The following is a 13089-nucleotide window of genomic DNA, read 5'->3' on the forward strand; positions in this document are numbered from 1 at the left end:
GAGGGGGACAGCCCAAAGCCACACTTTGCCCTTCATCTGGGGCACTTCTGGACCCCACCTGGGTACCCATCTGCTCAAACCAGACTTCGGCTTCAAGGAGGGGAGCAGAGTCAGGGTGGAAGCTTCCTCACCTTCTTCTGTCGCCTAGGAAACGAGCGGCATGTCTCTGCAGTGCACCAAGTCGGCAGGACTCTGGAAGGTAGGGAGAGGCGCTGGGGGTGGGGGGCGACGTCGGGAGGGGGAGGGTACAGGTCACACCCAAGTCCTGCGGACCCCTGCCCCACCTTCACTGAGTTCCCACCTCACCCCTGGAGCAGGGCGGTAATGAGGGCCCATTTCACAGAGGATGTAGTTGAGGCTGCGAGAGGGAGAGGGTCTTGCCAGAGGTCACACACAGAGGTTCTTGACTTGAAGTTGGGGCTTCCTGTCCCCAAACGTAACCATCTCTCTGGCAGAAAACAGGTCTTCCCTGTAGCTCAGACGGTAAAGAGTCTGCCTGCAACTCAGGAGACCTGGGTCCGATCCCTGGGTTGGGAAGACCCCCTGGAGAAGGGAATGGCAACCCACTCCAGTGTTCTTGCCTGGAGAATCCCATGGACAGAGGAGCCTGGCGGGCTGCAGTCCATGGGGTCGCAAAGAGTCGACAACACCACTACCGCTGGCAGAAAAGGCCAGCTGGTGATGTTGCACAGTCTCTGGGCATGCTTCCTTTGGTTTCCTCTGTGTTAAAAAAGAAGAAAAAAAAAAAAACTCTAAAACCTCTGAATTTGTCGTCAGCCTTTGAACACCGGGAGAGCTCACAGAAAGGTTGTTACAGGGGTTGTCTTGGGAAAATTGTACAGTTGGTCGCATTACCATGTGGCAACAGTAGGTGGTGCTGAGCAGGGCCTGTGCTCCCGGGGTCTCAGCTCTCACCCTCCCCTCCCTGGACCCTGAAGGCATCTGAGTTTGCCTTCCTGCATTACCTGGCCTGCCCCACACTGAGTCCTGTTGTGCATTCCTAACCCCTCACCGTCCCCCATTCCTCCCCGCTGCCCAGCACTCTGATGTGGGTCCCTACCTTTTCTCTCCGGCATAGATCGTGGTGTGGGATGAGGAGGGCTTCCAGGGCCGGCGGCATGAGTTCACGGCTGAGTGCCCCAGCGTGCTGGAGCTTGGCTTCGAGACTGTTCGATCTTTGAAAGTGCTGAGTGGCGCGTGAGTCCAGGGGGATCGGAGTCGGGGTTGGGGAGACAGGAAGGTATCTAGAGAGGGGTGCTGGGACTTTTAGACGTTCCAGGTCCTATCTTCCCTGGCTCTAACTGTACCAGTGTTTCTCCATGGATCTGAGATGCTGGGGAGCATGAAGGATGGTAATGTAAGGTTGCACAGGTTGTGCACTGCCCAAATGTAGCTGGGTGCGTGGGGGGGCAGTGGTGCCATTCACAGAGTCTGCACATTGGATGAGGCAGCCCTGTGGGGGCAGACCTTCAAAATCCAGTGTTGGGCCTGAAATGTCTCTGTTAGGTACAAATCAAAAGTCAAGATCACTCACCAAAAGTGGAAGGTAACTAAAAATATAGTGAAAAATAATGCTAGTAATTTTTAGTTAAGTGTTGCTGCCTGACTGAGGCTCTGAGCATGAGATATGTTTTGTTTAAAAAGAGAGGGGGGACTTCCCTGGTGGTCCAGTGGTAAAGAGTCCGCCTGCCAGTGCAGGCCATGTGAGTTGGTCCCTGGCTGGGGAAGATTTCACGTGCACTGAGGTAGCTAAGCCCACGGGCCACAGCAGCTTAAGCCCGTGCCCTAGAGCCTGTGCTCCAAAACAGGAGAAACCACCGCAATAAGGAGCCTGCACAGCACAGCTAGAGAAAAGCCCGTGCGCAGCAGCGAAGACCCAGCGCAGCCAAAAATAAAATAAATTTGAAAAAAGTAAAAAGAGAGACGGAGATTAATGAGATGGCCAAAGCCGAAGTCAGCGCATGGTCAAGTCTCATCTATGTGGCCCAGGGGGACAGGTGCGAGGGTGGCAGGCACCTGCAAGGGGCCAGTCCCCTGCCTGCAGGATGCGCAGGGGGGCAGCGGGCTTCTCCACGTTGGCACTACGGATGTTTGGGGTCAGGTAATTCCGTGCAGGTGGCTGCCCGGTGCATGGGAGGATGTTTAGCAGCATCCCCAGCCTCTACTCACAAATGCCAGTTGCAAATCTCTCCTCCAGACTCCCAGCAAGACAAGTAAAAATGCCTGCAGACATTTTAAATGCCTCCTTGGGTGGGTGGGGGGCAAAGTCACCCCTGTATGACAACCACTGGTCTAGAACTCAGGGTCGGAGGCCTCCTAACCCCTTGTACCTTCTACCCTCTGTTGGCAGGTGGGTGGGTTTTGAGCATGCCGGCTTCCAAGGGCAGCAGTATGTGCTGGAGCGGGGTGAGTACCCATCCTGGGATGCGTGGAGCGGCAACACGTCCTACCCCGCCGAGCGGCTCACCTCCTTCCGGCCGGTGGCCTGCGCTGTGAGTCCCGACACTGCCTGGCCCCTGAAGGCGGGGGCGGGGGGCTGAGGCCCTCCAGTGGGGGCTTGGGAATTGGATGTCCAGAGTTCAGATTCTCGTATCAGTGCTTCAGGCTGTGGCGGTCCCTCCCCTCTCTGAGCCTCAGTTTCTTCATCTTAAAATGGGGCCATGGTACTTAAGTTCTGGGGAAAAAAATGTACATATGGCCAGAGCCCACCACAGACATTCTGCCCATTGCTACTCTGGTTGTGACATGAACTCCTTCCTGTTTTGGGTCCTTTTCCTTTTTTCTGGCCGTGCTGTGCGGCCTTTGGGATCTTAGTGCCCTGACTGGGGACTGAACCTGTGCCCCCTGTGTTGGGAGCATGGAGTCTTAACCTCTGGACCTTATGTCCCTCTTTTCGTGACTCAGGGACACTGGGAGAGGCTGGGTACCAGAGATGGCAGGGTGATGTAAGAAAGAAGGGTCCTATGTCTTATTCCTAATTCATTGTCAGTGTTCCTGATTTTATATTTTAGCTACTGTTTACAGAGTATGGGGTGAGGTGAGTATTATTATCCCCATTTTACAGATGAAAAAACTGAGGCTCAAAAAGGTGTATTTTTCTCCTTCAAAAACAATTTTGATGAATTTTAAATAACTACAGCACATGTATGTATCCCCTAAAGTTCAGGGAAAAATCCAATATGGCTGAATAAGAAAATAAAAGTCACTTATACCCACACTTCTGAGACAGAAGCCTACTGTTATCGGTACTTGAGATTTCCTTGGTTTCTGTGCTACCCACAGATTCTATCTGCAGTGATTGATGTCCATATCAATGTCTAGATCTGTGTATCTATACCATCTAAGGCTATATATCTACATATGCATCTCATTTGGTTATACAAATTGAATCATAATGAACCTAAAGCTTGGAAACCAGCCTTACCCCCTCTGCAAATATATTCCAGTCACCCTTTGGGTGATTAAATCTCGCCTATGACATTTTCCATGGTGCCTACCTAGTATACTGTCTTATGGCTCATCACTTGTTCCACAGACAGCCCAGCCACTGTGCCCATATGGGGACCCACACAGGCTCTCACTGAAGCGATCCCTGCCTCTACCTAGTTTACGAGTTCTGCAAAAATGGATGTGGTTAATTTCATTTTATAGATGCGGAAACAGGCTCAGAAATGCTGTGGGACAGGTTTTTTGTCTGTTTAAACTTTTATTTTGTATTGGGGTATAGCCAATTTAACAATGTTGCCATGGTTTCAGGTGGACAGGGAAAGGATTCAGCCACACATATACAAGCATCCATTCTCCCCTAAACGCCCCTCCCATCCAGGCTGCCACATGACTCTGAGCCGAGTTCCATGTGCTGTACAGTGGGACCTTGTTGGTTATCCGTTTTGAATATAGCAGTGTGTACATGTTCATCCCAAACTCCCTAACTATCCCATCCCCTCATCTTTCCCCTCCGGCAACCATTAAGTTCGTTCTCTAAGTCTGTGAGTCTCTTTCTGTTTTGTAAGTTAAGTTCATTTGCATCATTTCTTTTTCGATTCCACATATAAGGAATGTCATACGGTATTGCCTCCTTCCCTGTCTGACTTACTTCACTCAGTATGACAATCTCTAGGTCCATTCGGGTTGCTGCAAATGGCATTACTTCATTCTTTTTAATGGCTGAGTAATATTCCCTTGTGTATATGTGGGGCATGTTTTTAAGCTCAGTCAGCTGGTGTGTGGAAAATCAGGATTTGAATACAGATCTCCACACCCTTCTCTTAACCCTAGTGCAACACTCCAGCTTACCCCCTGATCCCCTGCTGTTGAGTATCATATTGATTTTTTTTATTCTTTTCTTTTTTTCTTTTATCACCAAGGCTTGTTGTCCTTGTTTATTTTGTGTAAATTTCTGGAAGGTTTTGGCTCTTGTAAGGTTTCCAGTGCATGTTGCCTTATTGTCCTTCCAGAGGGCTGGAGAGGAAGGCTGATTTTTGGAGACGAGAGTTGGGATGCAGGGGCCGGCTGGGGCTTCCGACTGACACCCTGATGCTCTGACTCTGTTCCCTGCAGAACCACCGCGACTCGAGGCTGACCATCTTCGAGCAGGAGAACTTCCTGGGCAGGAAGGGAGAGCTGAGTGATGATTACCCCTCCCTCCAGGCGATGGGCTGGGATGGCAATGAAGTGGGCTCCTTCCACGTCCACTCGGGGGCGTAAGTGGATCGAGGCTGTGCTCTGGGGACAAAGAGGAGGTTGAGAGGGCCGGGGGGACACCTCTGGAGGAGGATGGACCTCTTGGGAATCTCGAGTCCGCCTCCCTCGTACAGAAAGGGGAAGGGAAGCTCAGAGAAGGAGACACCAGCCCTTGTCTAGTCCTGAACAAAGTGAGGGTCAATGAAGAGGAAGACTCCTCCCTTCTTCCTCCTGCCATCCACTCCTCCTCCTCCCTCCCCCTCCTCCCTCTTCCTTCTCTCCTCCTCTTCCCTCCTCCTCCCCTCCCCCTCCTTCCTCCCCCCTCCCTTTCCTCATCAAATATTTATTGTGCCAGGCATTGTGTAGGCACTAAATAACAATGTACCAGGGCACACAGGTGCTTACTGTTGGCAGAAGAGCCTGACTTTTTTTTTTTACAAATAATATGTTAATTACCTAATTACGCGAGTGCTACAAAGGTACGATGGGGGACGGTGGCCTAATTTGGACGAGAAGTCAGACCGCCCCCGTTGCAGGGAAGATCGGACTGAGACCTGGACGATAAATATTAACTCGACCAGGCAAAGAAGGGCCCGAAGGGTGTTGCTGGCAGACGGAAGCGCGTGATCGGTGGCGGGCAGAGCAGGGCGCGTTCTGGGCAGGAACGCGGGGTGGTGGAGTGTGCTCGCAGCCGCGGCTCCCCCTGTGTCTCTGCCTTGGTGGCCATGCTGGTGCCTCCTGAAAGGTAACGGCCTGCCCCCTTCCCTTTTGCAGCTGGGTTTGCTCCCAGTTTCCTGGCTACCGAGGTTTTCAGTACGTGCTGGAGTGTGACCACCACTCGGGCGACTATAAGCACTTCCGGGAGTGGGGCTCTCACGCCCAGACCTTCCAGGTACAGAGCATCCGTAGGATCCAGCAGTGAGCCGAGGGGTCGGCGCCGAGCGGGGGACGTGTGCTTGTCTGGAACAGAGGAACCGCGGACGCTGCTGCCTGCTCTCTCCTCTGCCTGCCCCGTAACCCGTATGCACCCGTTCACCCTGTGGGCCAGTCCACGCACAGTCAGCACGAAAAACTAAAAGTCATACTAAAATAAAAGGCCTAGTGTTAGCCTGTGGTTTTCCACTTGGTGAATCCTTTCAGAGGATCAGCGTGTAGCTTTGCTGATTTTCTCTGTCGGCCGTCTGTGTTTCATTTCACTGAGTTTTGCTCTTATCCTTCCTCTTTTTCATCTTCTATTATTTTGGGTTTACCTTATTCGTCTTTTGTCTAGCTTTTAAAGGTAGACCCTTGAGTCATTAATTATGGCCCCTCCCCCCATATGGGCTTCCCTGGTGGCTCTGATGGTAAAGAATCTGCCTGCAATGCAGGAGACCCGGGTTCCATCCCTGGGTTGGGAAGATCCCCCGGAGAAGGGAATGGCTACCCACCCACTCCAGTATTCTTGCCTGGAGAATCCCAGGGACGGAGGAGCCTGGCAGGCTACGGCCCGGGGTCGCAGAGTCAAACACAACTGAGTGACTAACACACACACCACGTAGTTGAGCCTTCCGGGGGGGGCTCATCGGTAAAGAATCTGCCTGCAGTGCAGGAGCCGCAGGTTGGCTTTCTGGGTGGGGAGGATCTCTGGAGGGCACGGCCACCCACTCCAGTGTTCTTGCCTAGAGAATCCCGTGGACAGAGGAGCCTGGCGGGCTACGGTCCATGGGGTCGAAAAGAGTCATGCACTACTGAAGCGACTTAGCACGCACCAGTGCACGCATGCCCATATAGTCAGAGTTAAGAATTTCCCTGCAATCACTGCATTAGCTGCTTCCCAGATATTGTGATTTGATGTTGTTTTCATTATCACTCAGTTCGATATTTTCCAGTCTCCCTTATGAGTTCTTCTTTGATCCATGGGTTACTTAGGGATATGCTATCTGAATATTTGGGATTTCCTACATATTTTATTGTTATTGGTTTGTTAATTGTGATCAGAGAACATACTCAAGATTTCAGTATTCTAATGAAACTTATTTCCTGGCCCAGATTATAGTCTCTTTCTGATAGACTTGAAAATTTTTAAATCTTGCTGTTGTTCAGTGTAGTGTTCTATAAATGTGGACTAGGTCAGGTTGGCCCACAACTTTGGTAGGATTTTTCTATATCCTTGCCAATTTTTAAAAAATTAGGTTTTTTTTTTTTAATCAATCACTCAGAAAGGGCTGTTAATATCTCCTACAATGATTTGGGCTTTATCTGCTTCTGTCTTTAGTTTTGTTCATTTTTGCTTCCTGATTTTTTTTTTCCTTCAAGAACCTTGCTGCTGTTTTATGGAAAGTGAAAGTGAAAGTCACTCAGTTGTGTCTGATTCTTTGCGACCCCATGGACTATACAGTCCATGGAATTCTTCAGGCCAGAATTCTGGAGTGGGTAGCGTATCCCTTCTCCAGTGGATCTTCCCAACCCGGGGATCGAACCTAGGTCTCCGGCATTGCAGGAGGATTCTTCACCGGCTGAGTTACCAGGGAAGGTGCACATATATTTATTTTTAAATGTTTTATTTTATATCGGGATGTAGTTGATTAACAATGTTGTGATAGTTCTAGGTGGACAGTTCTAAGGGTCTCAGTCATATATATATATGTATCCATTCTCCCCAAACTCAGGCACACGTATGTTTATGATTGCCGTCTTCCCAATAAACTGTCCCAAGCATGTGTGTTTTTTAAAGCCATGCATGGAGGGAGCCAGTTCTCTCCCCTGAAGCTCCACACCTTCCTTTTTTCTCTCCCCAGGTCTTTCTCACACATACTACCCTGAAGTCCCATTTAACACCTTCCACCTTAAAGGTTTTTAGAACAAGGAAAGAACTCCCATTCCATTTGCAGCCTGAGCGGCCAGATCTGTACAAACGTTCCTCGCCCCGCCCCGCCCTTACTCTCTCTCCTGGTTCTTTTGTATATAGATTGTCTTAACAATCATAAGCCATCTGGCTATTTTCCGGACTATCTTCCTCTGTAATCAGTAAGTCTGATAGAGTCAGGAAGGGGCAGGGTTCTGAACAGCCTGCTGGAAAAGATAACATTATCTGGCTCAGGAAGGGGAGGACAGTATTTGGGAACACTGGCACTTTTTAGTCATTTCTTAACCCCTCTTTGTAGTATCCTGTTCATTCAAACAGCCGTGCGCCTGGGACCTCCTGTGTACCCAGGCCCTGGCAAATGATAAACAAGAGACATAAAACCTTTTCTCTCACGCGGTTGGGTGGGGAAGGCAGACAAGTCCACAGTGGGCTACAATCTCCTGTGATAGGGGCTGTGATGGGGAGGTTTGGGTGTGTAGGGCTGATAAGAAAGGACCTCAGTCAGATGATGGGAGAGGGCTGGGAGGCAGTCCTTCCCTGGAGTTTATCACTGCTCTGACCTCTCCTCTGGACTCCATCTCTGGATATCAGCTCCTTCCTCGACACCTCCACGTGGATGTCTGACGTACATCTCAAACAGAACATCCACAAACGAAGCTACGTGTTTCCAGCTGTGTGGGCCCAAACCTTTGGAATAATCCAAAATCTCTCACACCCCACAGTCCAATGCACTGGCAAATCATGGTGTCTGCACCTTCAGAATGTGCTAGAATCCAACCCCTTGTCACCATCTCTGTTGCTTCTACGTTGGTCCAAGGCATTCTCTCTGTATCCCCCTTGGTCTCCCTGATCCCACTTTGCCTCTGAACAACCTGTTCTTCAGGCTTCCCTGGTCACTCAGTGGTCAAGAATCTGCCTGCAATGCAGGAGATGCAGGTTTTATCCCCGGGCCAGAAAGACTCCATGGAGATGGGAATGGCTACCCCGTCCAGTATTTTTGCCTGGGAAATCCCATGGACAGAGGAGCCTGGCAGGCTGCAGTCCGTGGGGTTCGCAAAGAGTCAGACGTGACTTAGTGGCTGCACAACAACAAATCTGCTCTGCACCCAGCAGCCAGAGTGGCCCCATTACAAATGTAACGTGGGGGACTTCCCTGGCAGTCCAGTGGTTAAGACTCCGTGCTCTCAGTGCAGGCAGCATGGGTTCAATCCCTGGTTGGGGAATTATGATCCCACAGGCTGCAAGTGTGGGTAAAAAAAAAAAGAAAAGTTTTTACCTTTGCTCCCCTGCTAAAACCCTCCCACACTTCCCACCCCACCCCAAGAACAAAACAAACCAGTATTTCTTAGTCCGAGGAGGCTGGCCATGGTCTGCAGCCCCGTGGTCTCTCTGTCCTCATGTCCCTGTAGTGATGCTTTCCTTAAACATCCCAGGTGTATTCATTTGCTATGTTTGCCAAAACCAGATAGCGCAGACAAGCGCGGCTTAAACAACAGAAATCTACTTTCTCATGGTTCTGGAGGCAGGAACTTGATGATCAAGGTGCCACCAGGGTTGGTTTCTGGGGAGGGCTCTCTCCTGGGCTTGCAGACGGCCGCCTTCTCCCTGTGTCCTCATGTGGACGTTCCTCTGTATGTGAACCCCTGGTGCTTCTTTCTCTTCTTATAGGGACCCCAGTCTTCTTGGGTGAGAGCCTCACCCTAACAGCCTGACTTAATGACCTCTTGACACACCTTTTCTCCAAATATCCTTATATTCTGGGGTATTGGGGTTTGGACTTCAACTTGTGAATTTTGAGAGGAAACGTTTCAGTCCATGAGACCAGGTTTATTCCCACCTGTGGGTTCGGTTTTTTAAAATTTATTTGGCGGTGCCAGGTCTTAGTTGAGGCACGTGGGATGTAGTTCCCTGACCAGGGATGGAACCTGGGCCCCCTGCACTCCCGCTGACCCTTTCACTTAGAATCAGGTGTTCATAGACTGTCAGACTTGGAAAGAACTTCTCTATCAAGTCCAGTGTTTCTCAAGCTTTTTTCCTTTATTGCCACCCCTCCAGCGTCTTTTCAGACATTGTTTTCCAAACTGCCTCCCCTTTTGCTAATGGAATCTTAATGCCACAGATATTAATATAATGTAGATCCATGTCCATCATATATGTTTATCTGTGCTTCATACATAAAAAGAATGATGTTTGGGTTGTTTTTTTTTTTTTTGGTTTTGTTTGCTTCTCAAGTACCAATTTTCACTTCTTTGGGGGTACTATTGCCCCCGTTCTACTGTGCTAGTGCTCAGTCATGTCTGACTCTTCGTGACCACCTGAGGTGCAGCCCACCAGACTCCTCTGTCCATGGAATTCTCCAGGCAAGAATACTGGAGTGGGCTGCTATTTCTCCAGGGCATCTTCCCAACCTAGGGCTGGAACATGCATCTCCTACATTGCAGGAGGATTCTTTACCTGCTGAACCATTGGGGAAGCCCGATTTCCAATGTATAACAGAGTCACGTCTCTTTTTATTATTTAATTAAATTTATTTGTTTAATTTTTTTGGCTGTACCACGTGGCTTGTGGGATCTTAGTTCCAAGACCAGGGATTGAACCTGGGTCCTCACTTAGGATTTATGCTTTTGAACTGTGGTGTTGGAGAAGACTCTTGAGAGTCCCTTGGACTGCAAGGAGATCCAACCAGTCCATTCTGAAGGAGATCAGCCCTGGGATCTCTTTGGAAGGAATGATGCTAAAGCTGAAACTCCAGTACTTTGGCCACCTCATGCGAAGAGTTGACTCATTGGAAAAAACTCTGATGCTGGGAGGGATTGGGGGCACGAAGAGAAGGGGACGACAGAGGATGAGATGGCTGGATGGCATCGCTAACTCGATGGACTTGAGTCTCAGTGAACTCTGGGAGTTGGTGATGGACAGGGAGGCCTGGCGTGCTGCGATTCATGGGGTCGCAAACAGTCGGACACAACTGAGCGACTGATCTGATCTGATCTGATTTTACAGATACTGTTACTTGGTTCCCTGAAAAAAATTATGTCCTATAGCTTTGGGTACTGTTGGTGTCTACAATGCTCACAGCTTGCCAGAGTTTAATGTGAATTCTGACTCTCTCAGTCCATGGGGTTGCAAAGAGTCAGACACGGCTGAGTGACTGAACAACAATAGCAAATGACTCTCTGGAAGGGAGAATAGAGTATTCGGAGTTTTTCACAAGTACCTGACACACAGCTGTTATTATCTTTTATTTTTTTTGGTGGAGCATCTTGCATCATGAATGACTTGAGGAAAATAGTGGTAAATGGGGCAGTTAAGTGTGATATAGTCATTCACAGCCTAGTATGAATTAGGTTGGAGTGTTCAGGTCCTGGCGTTTGGCAGGACTTTAGGAAGGGCACTGCAGAGATGCTAAGTGTTGCTATGGGAGCAGGGATACGGTCCAGGACATGGTCTCATGGTCAGTCTTAGGGAACAGGCATTAGGAAGACATAGGGCTGAGGACAATTTAGAGAGGGGGCCTGAAGTCAGTCTCTGCAGATTCTGAGGTTTTGCTGAGGCCTTGGATGAGGGTTGGGTCTGCTCACCATTTTCCACCTAGAAATGTCTCCACTCCGAGCCCCTAGCAAGCACTGGATGTAGGGAAGTCGTACCCCTAAAGCTGTACCTTCCACAGGGAGTGACTGACCCTGATAGTTCTGAATTGGTACCACCCCTGGGAACAGAGGCCGTCACAGCATGGACACGCATCCTGGGCTTACCAGCTTGTCACCTCAGTTTTCTTGTCTGTTAACTGGGGAAACACAATACCTGCCCCTTTGCTTGTGAAAAGTTAAAGGAAATATTATATATGCCTGTGCCCAGAACATACACAAGGCGCTCGATAATCTCTCAAGAAAACTTTGTGGAAGTTGTCGGTATCGTTCTCAGTATTGTTATTAGTAATACTTTAACTTTCTCTGTCTTTTCACTCTGATAGTCCTCTGTCTTTACCCCAACCCCCTTACAACCTTCCTCATAACAATAACAATGATGATAAAATTGATGATATACATTCCCTTGGTTTCTTTCATCTGGGATATAATTTAAACCTCACAGTAACTCCTTGACATTATCATTATCCCCATAAAACTCATCAAGAACTTGAGGCTCAGAGGCTCAGAGAGGTCAAGCTACTTGCCTGAGGTCACCCAGCCCTCAAGAGCATTGAGCTCACTGTTGGTTGTATAAAGCTTCAGGGGGCATTAAAGAGATACTAGGCACAATGGGATTTGTAAACAGTAAATTGCTAGGTTCATGTCCTCCTTTGAAAGAGTTAAGAAAGTAGCCCCTTACACTTTAGTATGAATAACCGGGGAACTTTCTCATCTATCCTAAGTAAGCTGTGGGTCCCTAGGGGGTCAAAGCAGGCTATATTTGCTGAGTGAAAGAATGGGGAGAGCCTCACTGGAATCTGATGGCAGCCCTATTAAAAGCCAGTCCCAGTCAGAGCCAGAGTGAGGCTGGCAACTATAAAAAATGGAACCCCAGATGTGAGATGACGGCTGGAGTGACAGGCAATAAAGAGACAATTTGTCAGGGGTGATTACGGGAGGGGAGGAAAGGGAGCGTGAAATTATTTTTCCTATCTTGCCAGAAGACCAATTCTCCTAGGTTATAAAGGAATGGGCACTTGAATTATTGATGGTGTTTGTTCAGAAGTGAGTGTTATGCACAGAACACCTGTCATGCAGAACCCCACACGTGGTGCACGTGACCCACCACAGGGTCTGGGACTATAGCGGGTCTCACGCCAACATCCTTTTGGCCCAGAGAGGGAAAGGGACTTGTCTAAGGCCCCGCAGCAAGCACCATCCACTAGGCTGCTCCGAAGCCTCCTGCCTACCTGTCTGGTCCTTCCTCTGGTCTACAGGGTCCTCACACTTAATGAATCATTTTCTCCCCCACCCCCCACCCCGGGAGCACAGAGGCCCTGACAAGGATGATGGTGGGGACAGTCAGACAGAAAGTAAAGAAACCACCCAGAATGAGAGGAGGCAAGAAGCGGAAGATCTCACACGTCTCGAGTGTGTCTATAAGAGGGAGGACCAGAGGGAGGGTGAAGAAAGGAGGGAGAGGAGGGTGAGCGAGACCTGGCAAGGGAGCTTTTTCCTGAATCCTGCCAGAAGTGGCTGCGTGGAGCACCTGTTCATCACTAACAAGGACCAGAGCAATGACGGCTCCAGTAACGGAGCTCATCACCGCAGCCCTTTGTTAAGAAACGGCACCTACTGAGGTCTGCTTCGAGCTGGTCACAGGGCCAGGCACTCAGCTGCCGCCCCCTCGCCCCCCAGGCCATCGCCCCCAGCTCACTAACTGAGGGACTTGAGCCCAGAAGCCCCCACTCCACCCAGCGTGCCCCACTGGGATGGGGAGCTGAGTCTGGCACAAGCCCCCACAATGGGTGGTGGCCCCCGATCCCTACTTCCTAGGGCTGTTTGCCCATCGCCTAACTGACTGGTAGAGGGGAAATATCTCAGGACGAGGAGGCTCTTTTCCTGCCTCATGCTCCTGAATCTTCTCGACAC

The 13089-nt window shown here is 49.8% G+C and overlaps 1 protein-coding gene across 1 annotated transcript in view; it reads left to right on the plus strand.

The window, feature by feature from the left end:
* Positions 1–5974, plus strand: part of CRYBA4 (crystallin, beta A4) — a 6546-nt gene extending 572 nt beyond the window's left edge. Inside the window, exons 2-6 of the mRNA XM_010828708.1 lie at positions 149–199; positions 1079–1197; positions 2351–2492; positions 4561–4703; positions 5458–5974. Of these exons, the coding sequence (XP_010827010.1) occupies positions 149–199; positions 1079–1197; positions 2351–2492; positions 4561–4703; positions 5458–5605 (603 nt within the window). The 3' untranslated portion in view covers positions 5606–5974. The remainder of the gene's footprint in view (positions 1–148; positions 200–1078; positions 1198–2350; positions 2493–4560; positions 4704–5457) is intronic.
* The last annotated feature ends 7115 nt before the right edge of the window (positions 5975–13089 follow it).

The sequence above is a fragment of the Bison bison genome, unplaced genomic scaffold, assembly GCF_000754665.1.
Source record: "Bison bison bison isolate TAMUID 2011002044 unplaced genomic scaffold, Bison_UMD1.0 scf7180017864495, whole genome shotgun sequence".
NCBI lineage: Eukaryota > Metazoa > Chordata > Mammalia > Artiodactyla > Bovidae > Bison > Bison bison.